The sequence below is a fragment of the Anneissia japonica genome, unplaced genomic scaffold, assembly GCF_011630105.1.
Source record: "Anneissia japonica isolate Jap-2015-1 unplaced genomic scaffold, ASM1163010v1 scaffold1785_len1016330_cov206, whole genome shotgun sequence".
Taxonomy (NCBI): domain Eukaryota; kingdom Metazoa; phylum Echinodermata; class Crinoidea; order Comatulida; family Comatulidae; genus Anneissia; species Anneissia japonica.
In genome coordinates, this window is record NW_022694363.1 from 421,350 (window position 1) to 437,066 (window position 15,717).

The following is a 15,717-nucleotide window of genomic DNA, read 5'->3' on the forward strand; positions in this document are numbered from 1 at the left end:
AAAGTGTTTACTTGTTTGTTGAAAACTTCGTTAATTTTAGGCTAATTGTTACTTATTACACGCAATTATTTAAAGTTGAAACACATTATTCAGAATAGGCTCACTACCTTCTTTACACGTTGTGGTACACAGTGGTTCAGATCGTTGCTATCACTGAGTATAGGGGCCTACATACGGTACCGTATCTGTCTCTTATACACATCTAGATGTGTATAAGAGACAGCCTTAAACCCAACTCAGAAAGCGTAGTACGACGCATCCCGACGCGATTTATCGTCGGGGACAGTATTTGTCGTCGTGATAATATTAAGCCGGTTACTCACTGCGTGCGACGGTGACGCGACGAAGAACGCACGGGAAGACGCGGACCCAACGGATCCTATGAATACTAACCACACTACAGTGGCGTCACGGAGTAGTTTGTGGGGCTCTGGTGGTGACTATTATTGGGGGGGGGGGCGGGCAGTGCCTCCAAAAAGCGAGCGAAGCGATCGTTAAATTTGCGAGCGGAGCGAACGGACGCTGGGGGCCAGTGGGCCGCGCAGGGCCCCCCGTTGGGGTCCCGGGGTGAAGGCCCTGGTGGGGGTCCGACCTCGCGCTTAGAGCTTATGGCATTTATGAACTGTTGATTGCGTTATCAGAGAACATAGAATTGTCCATGACTGATGAAATATTTCAGACAATGTTATGACAATAAGCCAACTTTCGGAACTGCTACAGGCCTACAGTAGGCTTGTGTAATGTAGGCGTAAATAAATACAGAGAATATTTTAGTGAGAAACGAAACGTACAAAAACATGATAAGGAATATGACAGACCACTCTCGGAATCAAAAGACACCACCACATCGACCAAGTGTAGTTCGCAAGAAAAACCGCAACCTAAAAAAAAAAAAAAAATGCACCGATCGTTTACATGACCCCTGCTGTTTCTCAGTCTGTGTGATGATGCCAGGTCAGTGTATTTTCAATGTTTAAAACTGCCGGTGCCCCATAATGAATGAAACTATGGTATTATAATATAGATATCATATTTTTTTTAAACTACAATGTCAGGGCCACTCGCGCCTGGAGGCCCTAGCGCGCCGTCTCCCCCCCCCCCCCCCCCCCCCCCCCCCCCCTCCGCCGTCAACGCCAATGCCACACTATAATTTTACCATACATTCACAAAGTTATGAATAGGCGTACCATACATCTCAAACGAGTCCGACGTCGATCAATTGGGCGTGCCATACCTACGTCATTGCCTTGGGAGTTGGAATGACGCGAGGCTTTACATCTTCGAAATCATTCTACCGCATTAATCTGCAACCAAGCATACAGTTATCACCACTTGTCGAAAGGTGAGTTTAGGTTTATTTTTTTGAATCAAGTTTATTTAAGTCTTTGGATCCTAGTTGTTCTGTACTAAAATCATACAAAAACTATAATTAGCAATGGTAGTAACACGTATTACGTGTGTATAACACCAAGTGCGTTACTAGTACTGTAATGAGAAAGGAAGCGCATGGGATACTTTTATTAAGAGGGAAAAGATGATACTGTTACAGTAGAGTGTACAGTACATCATTTTTTGCCTGCTCATTTATCGCTGATATAAAGTGTAGTCAAATGTGTGTTTATGTCTTTGCTTATTACTCTAAAAATTTATTAAATATTTTTTCAATTATGGTAATATTTATAGAATTCCATCGTATTTGAAGACGAAGGAGAAATTAGCGTGTACAGTAGTGTTATAGGTAGAGAAACACCTTGAAAATCAGAAGTAAATCAAGGGTTTTTATAGTGTGCGCTATGCACTGTGGCCTTGATTATTTACGTTGAAGGCCTGGTGTATTTATGTTGGTAATTGGCATGTTAAATTGGTATAATATTTGGCCCGCATCGTTTGAACCCCTAGACGTCTAATTTATCTGTATAGTCTATTATTACAATTGTCTTTATAGGCCTACACTTTTTTCATAAGAATCAGTAAGATTCCAGGCTCAGTGTTCTAATATTATTATTGTTGCTAATTTTTGGCTCAAAATGTTCTGAATTTGTTCTTATTTTACCCACTTTCAAAGACCGAACGTTATGTTACAGCAGTAGCCTATATTACTGTACTGTATTATCAAGGGTATTATTCACACCTACTGCTACAGATGTGACTGGTGTTTTGTTGGCTTTTCTAATTGTATTTAAATAACAACTTTCTGATATTTTACTTCAGCCTCAATTTGTTCTTATTTTTAAAGCAATTTCAGTTTTGGTGTTCTTATAAACTGTTTTGTTATATAAAAAAAAGTGTAGCCTATACAATATGTTGTAGGCCTATGTTATTCAAGTAATGTCCTCCTATAAGAAAGGGCTACATACTGACTGGTGAAGATTTAGAAACAAAAATAAGTAATAGTAAAACTGCAATATGAGAGAACGAACAAACAACACTACAATACACTTTTTACTCTATACCTTATTCGTAGTAGGTGTGACTATGTAGTAATAACCTATTTAATACAGTATAGTGATATACTATTGTACAATAATAATTTTCTATGAAAATGTGTAAAATAAGAAAACCAAGCCATGGCAAAATGTTACTGGTTCTTAATATATAAAAATGTGTAATAAGATAACATAACGCAAGTATATATATATATATATATATATTACTTATACTTATACAATCATAAGATAGATATAACGCGAATACCTCATTGGATGTACAGTAGTGAACAATTAGACTGGTGTTTGGAAACAAAATCGTTGTTTAAAGCCCTTTAAACCACTAAACCTTGTTAATCATTACATGAGATTAAAGCAACATTCCTCTATTGCCATTGGTTACAAGCACGAATACCATCTGTACCTCATTGCGTAGTAGTAATCAAGAAACCAACCAATGGCCTTCGTGTTAACTCCAAAACTCGGCTGCGGACCAAAAGTCTCCGTTTAGCATAATATTCTGATTCAATATCTCACGAGAATGTTGACACAGTTTTTAAAATATCTCAATTTTGAAATTGCCTACCCATTTGTTTCGGTAAATAAACACACATCATGGTTTACCTTCATAGCTGGATGCACTCAAAAAAGAAATCAGCAATATTTAGGCCTACATTTTATTCGCTCATCAGAACTGGTGCATCTCCGTTTAAAAGTGTAGGCCTATGGGTTTGTTTTTTTTTTCGAATAACTGGATAAATAAAAATATTGCTAATCCGCAGAAAATGAGAAAGGCAAACTAGAGGCCTACTCGTCTATACATGGTTTGACGAATTCAGGTAAAACCTATCCATCCTCACATATTAGTACTCACGGGATAATCATTTGTTCGGGTTTGTTCGTTTCATTATATTATTTGTAATAAATTTGGCAGAAAGAACAATAATAAGCCATTCTTTTGATGATGCCTAGTGAGGCGGTTTGAACAGATATAGTTTTAAACAGAAAGACGCAGTACTGTATACACTCTTGTGTTCATCTACCCATCGTATAGTTTGATAATGATGTATGATGTGTATATCTATATATAACTAGGCCTATGTTAAAGAAATACAGAATGTTTGATATTTTCCATAATTCAAGAAGATATAGACTTAATCATCCTATTTCCTCATTTTTACAATCTCTGCTTAACGCCACTTTTGAGCAATCCCGTGGTGTTGCCTTTTCACTATTCCGAATTTTTTATTGTTCTGCTGTCATGTGTTGATTTGAAGACGAAATAAATGATGTGATATGATAGTATCTTTTGTCAGCAAATTCGAGGGTCTCAATTCCACCAACTACAAACCAGAGTAGTTGAACACATCTAATAGTTGGGGACCATTTTTCCTATTGTGACTGATAGAATACGGGATTCTTTTTATTGAGCAATTCAAATTCTATTTTTATTGAAATTTATATCTCGATTTGTGAGTGACAGTCTATCTTTACGGTATATTAAACACAATACGTTTTACTATATTCATATTATCTTAGCACACACTGTCAAACATAATATGTTGTTAGGCAGAATAAATGCGAACTACTTCCTTGGGCTTGTTAAACCACAAGTTGATTCTGATCTTGAAACAAATATTTCGTTCAAACTTTTACCAACTCCTCACTAGACCTCAGAGCATACTATATAGTACTGTACATCAATAATATTGCGGTATACCACCATGATAAAACATGGAAATACACACTGTGGTACAAGGTGCAACTTTTCGTTTCGTTTCCGTTCCTTGGCACGTACTGGCCAAGGACATTTATTTCATCTTTTATATAAGGCCTTCTCCCCAAATAAAACATAATTGCTATTTACAGAGGGAATGATCACTTCTACGTTTAAATGAGTGATAAAGAAATTTACATAAACAACTTATTGTATTGATATCAGTAGTGGACATTAATTGAGTGAACTTAACTTTGGATGGATTAACAATAAAATACTTAAATATATAATGTTTACGAATATCAGTGTAACAAGGGCAAATTAAAGTAAAATGGTACTCATCTTCAACTAAATTTAATGTACAATGTTTGCATAATCTATCTTTTTTATCAATTTTTGACCATCTACCAGTTTCAATTTCTAATTCAAGGACTCCTAAACGCAACTTAGTGAGAATACGTCTATAATTAAAATTTTGTATATGCATTAGGTATAGTTCGATTGTAAAATTATATTTAAATGTCACATAATACTTAAGTCTGGAAAATAAATGAATTTGTTCATGAAAATTTTTACGTTCAATATCAGTTAGACGAGTAGTTATTTCAGATATAAAAGCAACATTGTTCTCAACATATTGTTCATACCAATTTATACCAAAAGCAATTGAACATAATTTCTCCTTAATAAAGTATAACCAAGATTTATCGTTCGACTGTAATCTTCTTAACTGATCTATACACAGTGTGTCTATGTTATACTGTAAAGACTTCATATTTATTATTTTTTATTATTATTTATTATTATTATTATTATTATTAACAGGGCCATATTGTGACACAGCTGTAAAATATTGCTTTTTATTTGTTTTATTTTGAATAAATAGACTTTATAAATAGATAAAATAAATAAATACCGACTAAAGCCTCAGAATTCAAATAAGAGTAAATATCGAATGCTACTTGGTAATATTATAATTCTAAATGTTTTTGACATCATAAGGGTGAATAAGCAAGTCGGTAGACTATAATACGTCCATAAGTGATAAATCTAGCCAGATTACTTTTCATCATGAATACACTATCAACTTCCAAGGCCACGAGCATTCCTAAGCGTAAACCCCTCACTATTCATATTTTGTGTATTGAAGCCTCGAACTCCGTTATAAATGAATGATTTTTGTCAACTACTGGGTTAGCGCAGCGTGCTGGTTGATTGTTGTGTGTTTTGTTAGCTGACAACAACCGAGGATTTTCATTCTCTCTCATATATGGTATTTTTCCGCTCTTTAACACAGGTACTGTATTCATAATTTAGTTGACCACAAGCTCGAGCGAGTTTTATAGACGAACTATCTAGGGCGTGAGTTGACTCAATCATCATTCAGTGGAATACTGTGCTGAGTTTGGACGACCTCTGAGAAACGATTCCCAAACTAAACACATTAATGCAAAGGATATAAATATTATGGATTTATCTGGCGGTTGCAGAATTTACCTATTTGTATTGTTTAATCTCTTTCTAATCGAAGGTAAGTTTAATCCTAGTGGTTTAATTCATTGTGCTGATGTGATTTTAACTATTGTCTTTTGATAAAGCCTGCGCATCAATTTGTTTTTCACAGCAACCCTCATTAGTATCGTAGTAATGTAGTATACCTGGCCTATCTAAATTTGTTATAAAATGTACAAAATTACAAAATAACAAAATAAAATTTGTTCATTTTTTTAATGCATAATGGATTATGCCATTAGTGTCCTTGGCCAATGCTATAGCTTAAAACAACGGTACGCAACATTTACATGCACATACAATGAATAGGCCTACAATACAGGTAATTATGTTATCAATTCAATTAAATTCAAATTTTATTTCAACCATTTTTCATATTAAAAAATAAAGAAAACAAATGCTGTTCAAGAGTAAAAAAATATTACTGAATCTATTTTATTGCTTTTAAGATTTTTCCCTAATCAATTCGACCAAGTAGATCAATCATATTGTGATTTGTGTTTAAATTGTAACTTTTTCAACCAATCCTTCAATTTTTTTTTTTTTTTTTTTTTTAAATTTTTTTTGTGCTTATTATGAGCCTATTTCGTGTAATTGTCAATGTTTTCTTTTTGTAAAGATCCAAATGGAAATAAATTTATTTTAAAACTTTTTTGGGGTTTTCCTTGGTTCGTTCAGATAATGTTCTCATTTGTTTCGTTGTATGTTATTTTAGTCGTTTTTGTTTATATTAATGGTATAGATCTGAATGAAATGAATAAATCTAAACAAAAATTAACTAAACGTGAAGAACTTTACCTTCTACCCATATTACTGAAATAATATTGTGGGTAAATATAAATTCAATAGTAGGTCGGTGTCATTATGACATGATTGTACTTTTAAAAAAATAAAAATTAATTAAAATTAAAAAAATAAAAAAACAATACCAGCCACTTAAATTTATATTATACACAAGTTTTCCATTAGTTCAGCACACAGGAGAATGGTGGATACACTTTTATTTTTATGAGAACCAGTAAAATTTTGCCCAGACTGAGTGTTTTTTGGCCAATTTCAGACTCAAAATGTTCTGATTTTGTTCTTATTTTTACACACTTTTCAAACATAGAAAATTATTGTTGTACAGCAGACTTACTGTACTGTATTACAGACTGTGTTAAATAGTCACACCAAATAAGATACCGATAAGATTTGTTAGTTTTCTATATTTAAAAATGAAAACCTCATTTTATATTTTACCTCAGCCTCAATTTGTTCTTATTTCATTCTTGCGTCAGTGTTCTTATAAAATGTGTTCTTATAAAAAAAAAGTGATAGCTAAGTAATGTGACATTATTTATTCAGCTTTAGGTACTAGGGCTAAGGCTATGCCAAACAGTGAACTAAATCACTCTTCAAAGTAGCAATCCCATCAAGACAACAGGGGCTGTATGGACCAGTACATATTTATCTCGAAAGATATACATACTGGGTTCTTTATAGTGCACATGAGCCAATAGCATACACTGGGCCTTCTCAGTTTATAGTCCTTATCCGAGAAGACTTGTTCTACCTTCAGAATCATAGGTGAGCGCGTACCGTGGAGCGGATGGCTGTAGGTTGTGCCGCGCCTGCTTTAACCACTTGGACATTCGACTCGCATTACATCATAATTGGTTACGGTATGCTAGCATTCAGTTCCCTTCATTGAAGGATGAATAAAGTTTTACTTTGACTTTACTTTGACTTCAGACGTAATTACTTGATTATTGCTATGATTAACGAGTTGGTGTAGTAGAGGTTGTTTTTTTTTTTTTTTTTTTTAATTGGTTGAATATGTCACAAGGTTGTGGATACCCTTTCAGAAAAAATATGAGTTTTCAAGTATTAATTAGGAATACGACAGTTGGTTTACAAGTGAATGTTGAACACATCGTCCCCGTACCGTTCATTGAACTCGATAATAATGGCTCACCCTCTTCGAAAATTTATGGATCAGGGATGCACGTCATCCCCTCACAGACCTAATGTAATGTAGGCATTAAACCGAATATTTGGGAGCACATCAACCTAATAAAAACCTATACATTAACGGGATGTTTATAATGTCCTTCCTGACTGATAATTTAAGGATATGCCTATATTTTAGCGCATCCTTCCCGATTTATAAATAGATAATTGGTTATTGGAGAATTATAATTTCGTTTTTAGAAGATTATTTTGTGGGAGGTGCTTTACAAATAATACTACAGTACCATGGATACATCTTGCACTGCAATCATCCAAGAGCACTCACTACGACGAATCCAATTCTGCTCAATACTGTGAGCGCTAGACGACAAGACGTCGACTGCTGAACAAGACCTGGGAGCTTTCGATTTGTGCGACGACGCGACGCCAGAACGGAATCACTTATGTGTGACCGTCCTACCTGGCGTCCTACGTTCTCTGCATACGTAGATTTGGCCAAATTGCGTTTCAGAATCTTCTCGACAAGGTGAACTTAACGTTCTCGCATGCGCAGATGACTTTTAGTGACGTCATTACGTTCTACGTCCTGCCGTCGTCGTGGAATCGAAAGCTCCCTCGATAGCAGCTCGGATCGTTATTAAAACGATCTATTGCGCGAGCGTCGTGGCGTTGCGTCCTCCATAGCATCGCGTCGCCCGGCGCCGTCGGGCGCAGTGAGTGGCTGGCGATTTTCTACATTGGATTTTTGATTTGCTGCATGTAGGCCTACATCTATTCCTATGATGATTTACTGACACGCACAACTTCAGTGACAGGTTGTTTTAATAAACTTGGTTGCTTTCAACACCCTATATGTCACATAAAAACATCGAAGACCGTGTTGTACATAGCTGGACCAGCATTTTATAAACATTGTAACTGGACCTAAATAAAACCGATTTGATGGCTTTTTACCATAGAGCTAGATAATTATAGGCTATATTTTATTTTCTCAATGAACTATAGTACATGTAATAACAATAGCCGGCTACATGCGATATAAATGTATTTCAGGCAGAGAAAGTATCTAAAAATCTCTTTCTAGGTCTCTAATTACAATTCAATTCAATTTCAATTCAATTTCAAATTTATTTAGTCCTTGCAGAAAATATTTTGAGTGAATGTTTCATAGCATACATAGGAAATACAAACAAATACAAAGAGAAAAATATATAAAAAATACTACTGGATATATATAAAAAAATTAAAATACTGAAGGCCTACTTCATTTTCATTAGTCAGAATAAAATAATAATTCTCTTAATTGTCAGGAATATCGTATCAAAAATAATAAGCATTGATATAACGCCAGGGACAATGGGTTTGATTTGAAAGCGCTGTGATCGTGTTGTGAGTTGATGATGACATTTATTGTATCAAACTTGTATCAAAGGCCGGGCACTCACTGCGTCGTACGACGATCGTACCACCGTCGAACGACGAATCCAATTCCGCTCTTTTTGAGCGCTACACCCTGAGACTCCGTCAGCTGTACGTCTGAACGGATCGTCATTAAAAACGATCCGTTGCGCGCGCGTCGTCGCATTGCGTTCTTCATAGAATCGCGTGGGCCGACAACCGTCGGGCGCAGTGAGTTCCCGGCTTAATAATACGTCAAATAATAATACTATTTTAATTGAGTACAGTATCATTGGAAAAATGGTTTTCTTTATGTTTTTTAATCCTATAATTGTTTTATGAATATATATAGCCTTTTTTTCAGTATTTCCGGTATTGTAGTAATGTATCTTTGTATGTGTGAATGCAAAAAGAAAAAATACATTTTTAGCTCTTGACACAATTTAAATAGGCCTATAGCTAGGTCGAGTGGGCCGTGGACTTAGTATGACCTCCGCACGCATGTTTATACAAAGCGCGTCTTTTTGTGTTTTACTAAACCGATGTACAAAAGTCTTTTAAAGTTCGCTCAACAAAATGCGATTGTTTAATTGTTGAATAAAGTTCAAGAAGTTTGTTCTTAATGCTCGGGATTTACTGTATATCCGCACATTCAAGTTTAATAATACTGTTGAGTTATTTCTGTCAAATTGCAAGCGAAGCATAAACCATAATAATGCCCGACGCATCAATCGTCTAGCCGACGTGCATATTTTTTTTTTCTGAAACATTTAGGCCTATTCAACTAACAGTTTGCTCTTGCTAACTAGAGCACGGGATCATTTTAAAACACAAAACACACAGTGGATTTAAAAAATATTAGTAGGCTAAAAAATAACTATGACTAGCCTTAAAATATAGGCCTATCATTGAAGGAAATCAAATTAATAAGTTAATCAAAAGTTAATTTTCAGCATTCGTTATTTATAAATATATTTAAAAATATTTAAAATGGATTACTGTACATTTAAAGAATATCCTAGACTAGATAACGAGCTAAACTGACAAAATTAGAAGAATGTACTATAAAGCGTCGGAATAACTCCAACGCCGACAGACGCCACAAAAGCTACTATCGTCCATCGACAATGTTTTTCCATGTTCCTACTAATTCGATATGTAGTATGAGTGTACAATAATCTTAATTTCAAATCGAATTTGTATAGATGAGGCAGAAATGAAACCTTTGAACTCTAAGAAAGTAAATAATGATTTATAATGCTTTTGTTTATAGGGGTATGGGGAACATCTGTGAACGTAGGTTCCGGTATATCAACAACGGAGGGTAGCACAGTGTTCTTGAGGTGCTCGTTCAGTAAAAGCATTGCCAGTGTCGACTCACCGCCCATCGTGCACTGGAGTATATTAGACGCCGACGGCTATCCTACACCTATTCTCACCAGGACGAATGGCGAGACACGCACGGAGCCCCCTTACCGTGCACGTTTCAGCATATCAGGGGAAGCAGATTTACGGATTACAAATGTCCAAGCTGAAGACAATGGGAAGTACAGATGTAGGGTCCAAATAATTGACGATATACCCAGCGAGGACTTTGGCGACATCACTCTGAAAGTATTTTGTAAGTTTTGCTTGACGCAGACCATTTTCGGTCACACATTACTCTCCATAACGTAGCACCCGATAGTTCCATCACCTCTGGATCAATGTAATTCGTTGATGTAATGGTAGTTATATACCGTACTCGCGCGAATAACCGCCCCGTTTGAATAAGCGCCCCTCTTGAAACAAATTCAATCATACAGTACGTACATCACCAACTTAATTTTCTGCATCAACTATTCACATATATCTTAGCATTGTCGGTCGGTCAGTTCACCTATCCATCTTTCGGGCTATCAGTCTCCATTAAGTTTAACATGGTTTTCAGTTTTGATGCATCTTTAGAATCCCGTTCTTGTGTTATTGCTACCATTTTTTGATTTAGAACTACTAGTATTGAATAGGCCTATCAAAAAATAAAAATACTGTAGGTATATGGCCATTTTCAGTCAACAAATATTAACTGATTTATCACTCTCATATCTAAGCAAAAAACCCTGCAATGATCCTGCTAATCTGAATTGGCAGATCGCCAACACACTTACAACAACCACCAACACCACCACTAATTTCATCCGCTGTTGTGTACCCCAACATTCTTGTCATGGCCCATGCTCTCTCGACGATTACCTTTTCTTCACCAAAACCATTCGCTTATCTTCGATTAAATAAAAAGTGCCCCTTGAATTTTCCAATTTCCTATAAGCACTCCTTCAATTTTCATCTATTTCCATAAGCGCCCCCTCAAGTTCCACGCTGTTTTCACAAGCGCACCGTTTGAATAAGCGTCCCTCAATTAAAAAGAGCCAAATATATTTTAAGCGCCCGGGCGCTTATTCGCGCGAGTACGGTAGCTTTAAGCGCAAAATACTAACAGAAAAAGATGTAGTTCGGTAATTTCAATAGAAAAATTTAAGAGAATAATTTAAAAAAGAGTATTGCACCAAACCACAGTAGCCTACAACGCTCAACCTTGGTCGCTGACCAAGGTTGAGTCATGGTAATTTCGAAAAGGTTGAGTAATGATCATTTCGAACTCAGACGCCTCACATCATAATAAAACAATTAACAAAAACTAGCCGACATGGATAAGAAAACAAATAAGTGAAACGAAATCACAGTGACCAAATCAATTTTGAGTCTTTACTTAAGCTTTAAAGCTTGTGAAAGAAGGATTATCAAGAAGAGGAGGGTGTTTCATAACCTTGGTGAAATATCGCTCCCTTGCATTGCAATATGGGTTTCAGTGGTCAAGGCGGACAATCAAGAATGGAGTACGAGTACTACGCTTTGACCTCAGAGTACGTGTACGTGTTTTGTCTTTTTGACAAATTACAAATGCTAAAATAGTGTGCCATGTAACGTTTATTAACTACTGTAGAATAATATGTTCATTCACTTTCTTTTTTAGGGATAAGCAAAGTTGTTTCGACTGTGCCTTCAACTGGCATTATTATCGGGAATACCGTCACAATGACATGCACAGTAACTGGTGATCTTACGCCGTCAGTGTACTGGAAGAAAGATGACAAAGAACTTAAATTAACTTCCACTGGTCATGTGATTAAAGATGACCATTCACTCGTCATTCACAGCGTTTCACGTGATGATGATGGGATATACGTATGTGGTGCACGCAACAACGTCAGGGAAGAAATGAGTACGCCAAAACGACTAGAGGTATACTGTAAGTATCGTTGTGGAAAGAAACTAAATTTCTAAACCTGAAACATAGGGCCTATATAGGCTAATTGTTCAATGCTTCAGTTAAATTTGCTTAGTAGGCCTATTAAATTATTTTAATTAGCATTAACTGACGTTTTCGGCATGATGCGTCCGGAAAGACTCTAGATTATTATTATATTTAAAACAACTGCTGCTTTTCCTTCCTATCACTCTAGACGCTCCAGTTATTAGTGACATAAGCGACACAAAAACTGTAATCAATCAAAATGTAACGGTAACATTTGAGGTTGATTCGAATCCACCAGCAATACTAGAATGGACCAAGGATGGACAGCCAGTGGAGGACATCAACAATCCTTCATTTACGTTTTTTGTACCAGAACAAGAGGTTGGAAAATCCTATGAGATAACACTTACGGCAACTAATTCCGTAGGCAAAATGAAAAAGACGACCAAAGTTATCATTGGAGGTACTGTATATTGATTTCATTAGGTCAGAAGCAGAATTTTAATGCATGGATGGTACTACAGAAATAAACAGTACTGTAGTTTTGTGGATCATGAGGGTTGAACCAATAACTGCTGGCCATTCAAACCCTCAAAAATGACATATAATTCTGGCCTCTCTTGTTGAAACGATTTTAACCAAAATGTTTCTTCCTTTAGATGCATGTGGATACACTACTATCAGCCACGAGGGCTCAGGTCGTATGCTGGAAGCTAAGACGTTATCCTTAAAGGAGGGACGTTCTGTCACTCTTGTTTGTAGCGTCAAAGATTGCGAATCGTCTGATACATACTCGTATGAATGGTACAAAAATGACGTCAAGTATTCGACTTCTGATAAACTAGTCATTAATGATGCAAGTCTGATGGATGATAATATGCAATATATGTGTCGAGTACGAGGCGGAATACCGTTTCCAAGCTCTGTGGGATTCCGTATTCACATTAAAGGTATTACCTCTTGCTGATCTCATAATAGGCCTACGTGTTACTAACATAATAAATATACAGTAGGGCTTACATGAGCATTTCCCCCTTCCCCATTAATCCACCCTTCTTATTCCCTCTAATTAATGGTCATAGTAAATTTGATTTTTCTTTTCTACAGTGCCTCTTCTCGAACCAATGACTATTGTCATTATCTGTGGTTGTGCTGCAGGTTTCATCTTTCTTATAATATTAATCATTTGCTGTGTATGTTTTTGCAAGAAAAGGAGGCAGACCAGAGGATGTAAGTCAATACAATCATTTAAAAACGAAAATCTTGAAATTAAACTTAATATCTTTTAACTTGCATTGGCCTCCCTCTCGGGGTAACGAAACAATCTGACGTCTTAAATAAACGACTAAAACAAAGAAATTGCTACATGCCACTCCTTGACACTTTACATAGTCACGAACGCTATAAGTGTCACACTTTGATTCTTGACATACTGTACATATACATAATAATACTGTATTATTGTATGTACGTTTACAGAAAGATTAGCATTTAAACATTCTGCTCGTAGATGCAAGTTAAGTGACCTTGTGCAGTGTTTAAATTATTTGACATTTTATAATTTAAGTCAATGTTTTATTTTCCATGTTTGAACGTGTTTTTAAGTATGCTTCTCCTGGCCTTGTTTGGAGGTTATTTTTGAATAAATTGAATTGAATTGAAATAAATTGTCGGGAATGCTACATGTCACCCCGTGACGACATGACGGTGAATGCTACATATCATATTCATATATTTCTTCGTAAACGCTTCTTGTCACACCCTGGTGCTTTTGGGACATGAAATGTACATGCTACACATTGATGCTTCGCATCATCACGACGCTACATGTAGGCCTAACAAATTGATTCTCTATCGGGAATGCTACATGTCACTCTGTGACGATATGACGGTGAACGCTTCATTCCCACATTCTTAGTAGTGACCGCTTCTTGTCACACTGATGCCTTTAGACATGAAATTTACATGCCACACATTGATACATTACATCGTCATGAACACTACATGTTCCCTTTTGACGCACTTCGATATATCACATTTTTAATGCCGAAAATGCTACATGAACTATCACACTTTGACACTCTCCAACAATCAATTACTTTATAAATTTAATTCATTTAGCTTATTTTGTTTTCTATTTTCCAGATAAAAGTGCTGACTCCAAGTACAGGTACATTTACAAAAGTTTTCATAATTTGATATTTAATGTCGCATATGTGTGTAGATAAAGTTATTTCTAAAATGATTTCATTTGGTTTCTATTATATATAACAGACTAAAACGTCACAAATTAACAGTACAGTACATATTTCTTAGCTTACTTTTGGTTTGTGGATAAACCCGGCTCATCTCACAGACTGGCAGGTTTATTGTTTTAAAACATGTTTCCTGGTTACGGTTCATTATTACGCAAATTCTCGCATGGCTAAACCCGCTAGTCTGAACGCCCGGCAAAGTTAAGCCGAGCTTAACGTTGAGCCGGGCTTAACTCAAGCCTGGCTTATCTTCAAGTCTGTCTATTATTTCTGTGGGACAATATCCAAGGGACGGGGATTAGTACACTTTAATAATGACTTGTCCTTTAGATGCAATTTCATGCTTTTTACAAAATGTATTTTGTTTTTCCAATTTACTAGCATGCAGTCTGGCTTCTCATACAATGACATCGAATTCATTGGCATAAAGGAAAGAAGAGATGATTCCTCAAGTACAACATCTGGGGTAACTACATCTGTTTTAGCTTAATTCAGCAATGCATGAATCGCCACATACAAATTGTGATGACCCATGCGATGTGCTGTTGTCATTATGATGGGGCTCAGGGTTCCACAGTGCATGCGATGTGCTGTTGTAATTATGATGGGGCTCAGGGTTCCACAGTGCATGCGATGTGCTGTTGTAATTATGATGGGGCTCAGGGTTCCACAGTGCATGCGATGTGCTGTTGTAATTATGATGGGGCTCAGGGTTCCACAGTGCATGCGATGTGCTGTTGTAATTATGATGGGGCTCAGGGTTCCACAGTGCATGCGATGTGCTGTTGTAATTATGATGGGGCTCAGGGTTCCACAGTGCATGCGATGTGCTGTTGTAATTATGATGGGGCTCAGGGTTCCACAGTGCATGCGATGTGCTGTTGTAATTATGATGGGGCTCAGGGTTCCACAGTGCATGCGATGTGCTGTTGTAATTATGATGGGGCTCAGGGTTCCACAGTGCATGCGATGTGCTGTTGTAATTATGATGGGGCTCAGGGTTCCACAGTGCATGCGATGTGCTGTTGTAATTATGATGGGGCTCAGGGTTCCACAGTGCATGCGATGTGCTGTTGTAATTATGATGGGGCTCAGGGTTCCACAGTGCATGCGATGTGCTGTTGTAATTATGATGGGGCTCAGGGTTCCACAGTGCATGAC

The 15,717-nt window shown here is 36.5% G+C and overlaps 1 protein-coding gene across 1 annotated transcript; it reads left to right on the forward strand.

The window, feature by feature from the left end:
* Nucleotides 1-1,142: 1,142 nt before the first annotated feature.
* LOC117101001 (hemicentin-1-like) lies at nucleotides 1,143-15,061 on the forward strand. The gene is made up of 9 exons (XM_033240840.1): nucleotides 1,143-1,342; nucleotides 5,441-5,674; nucleotides 10,280-10,627; nucleotides 12,020-12,295; nucleotides 12,510-12,764; nucleotides 12,961-13,251; nucleotides 13,409-13,531; nucleotides 14,447-14,471; nucleotides 14,938-15,061. The coding sequence occupies exons 2-9, from the start codon at nucleotides 5,611-5,613 to the stop codon at nucleotides 15,044-15,046; spliced, it is 1,491 nt and encodes a 496-aa protein (XP_033096731.1). The 5' UTR covers nucleotides 1,143-1,342; nucleotides 5,441-5,610; the 3' UTR covers nucleotides 15,047-15,061.
* The last annotated feature ends 656 nt before the right edge of the window (nucleotides 15,062-15,717 follow it).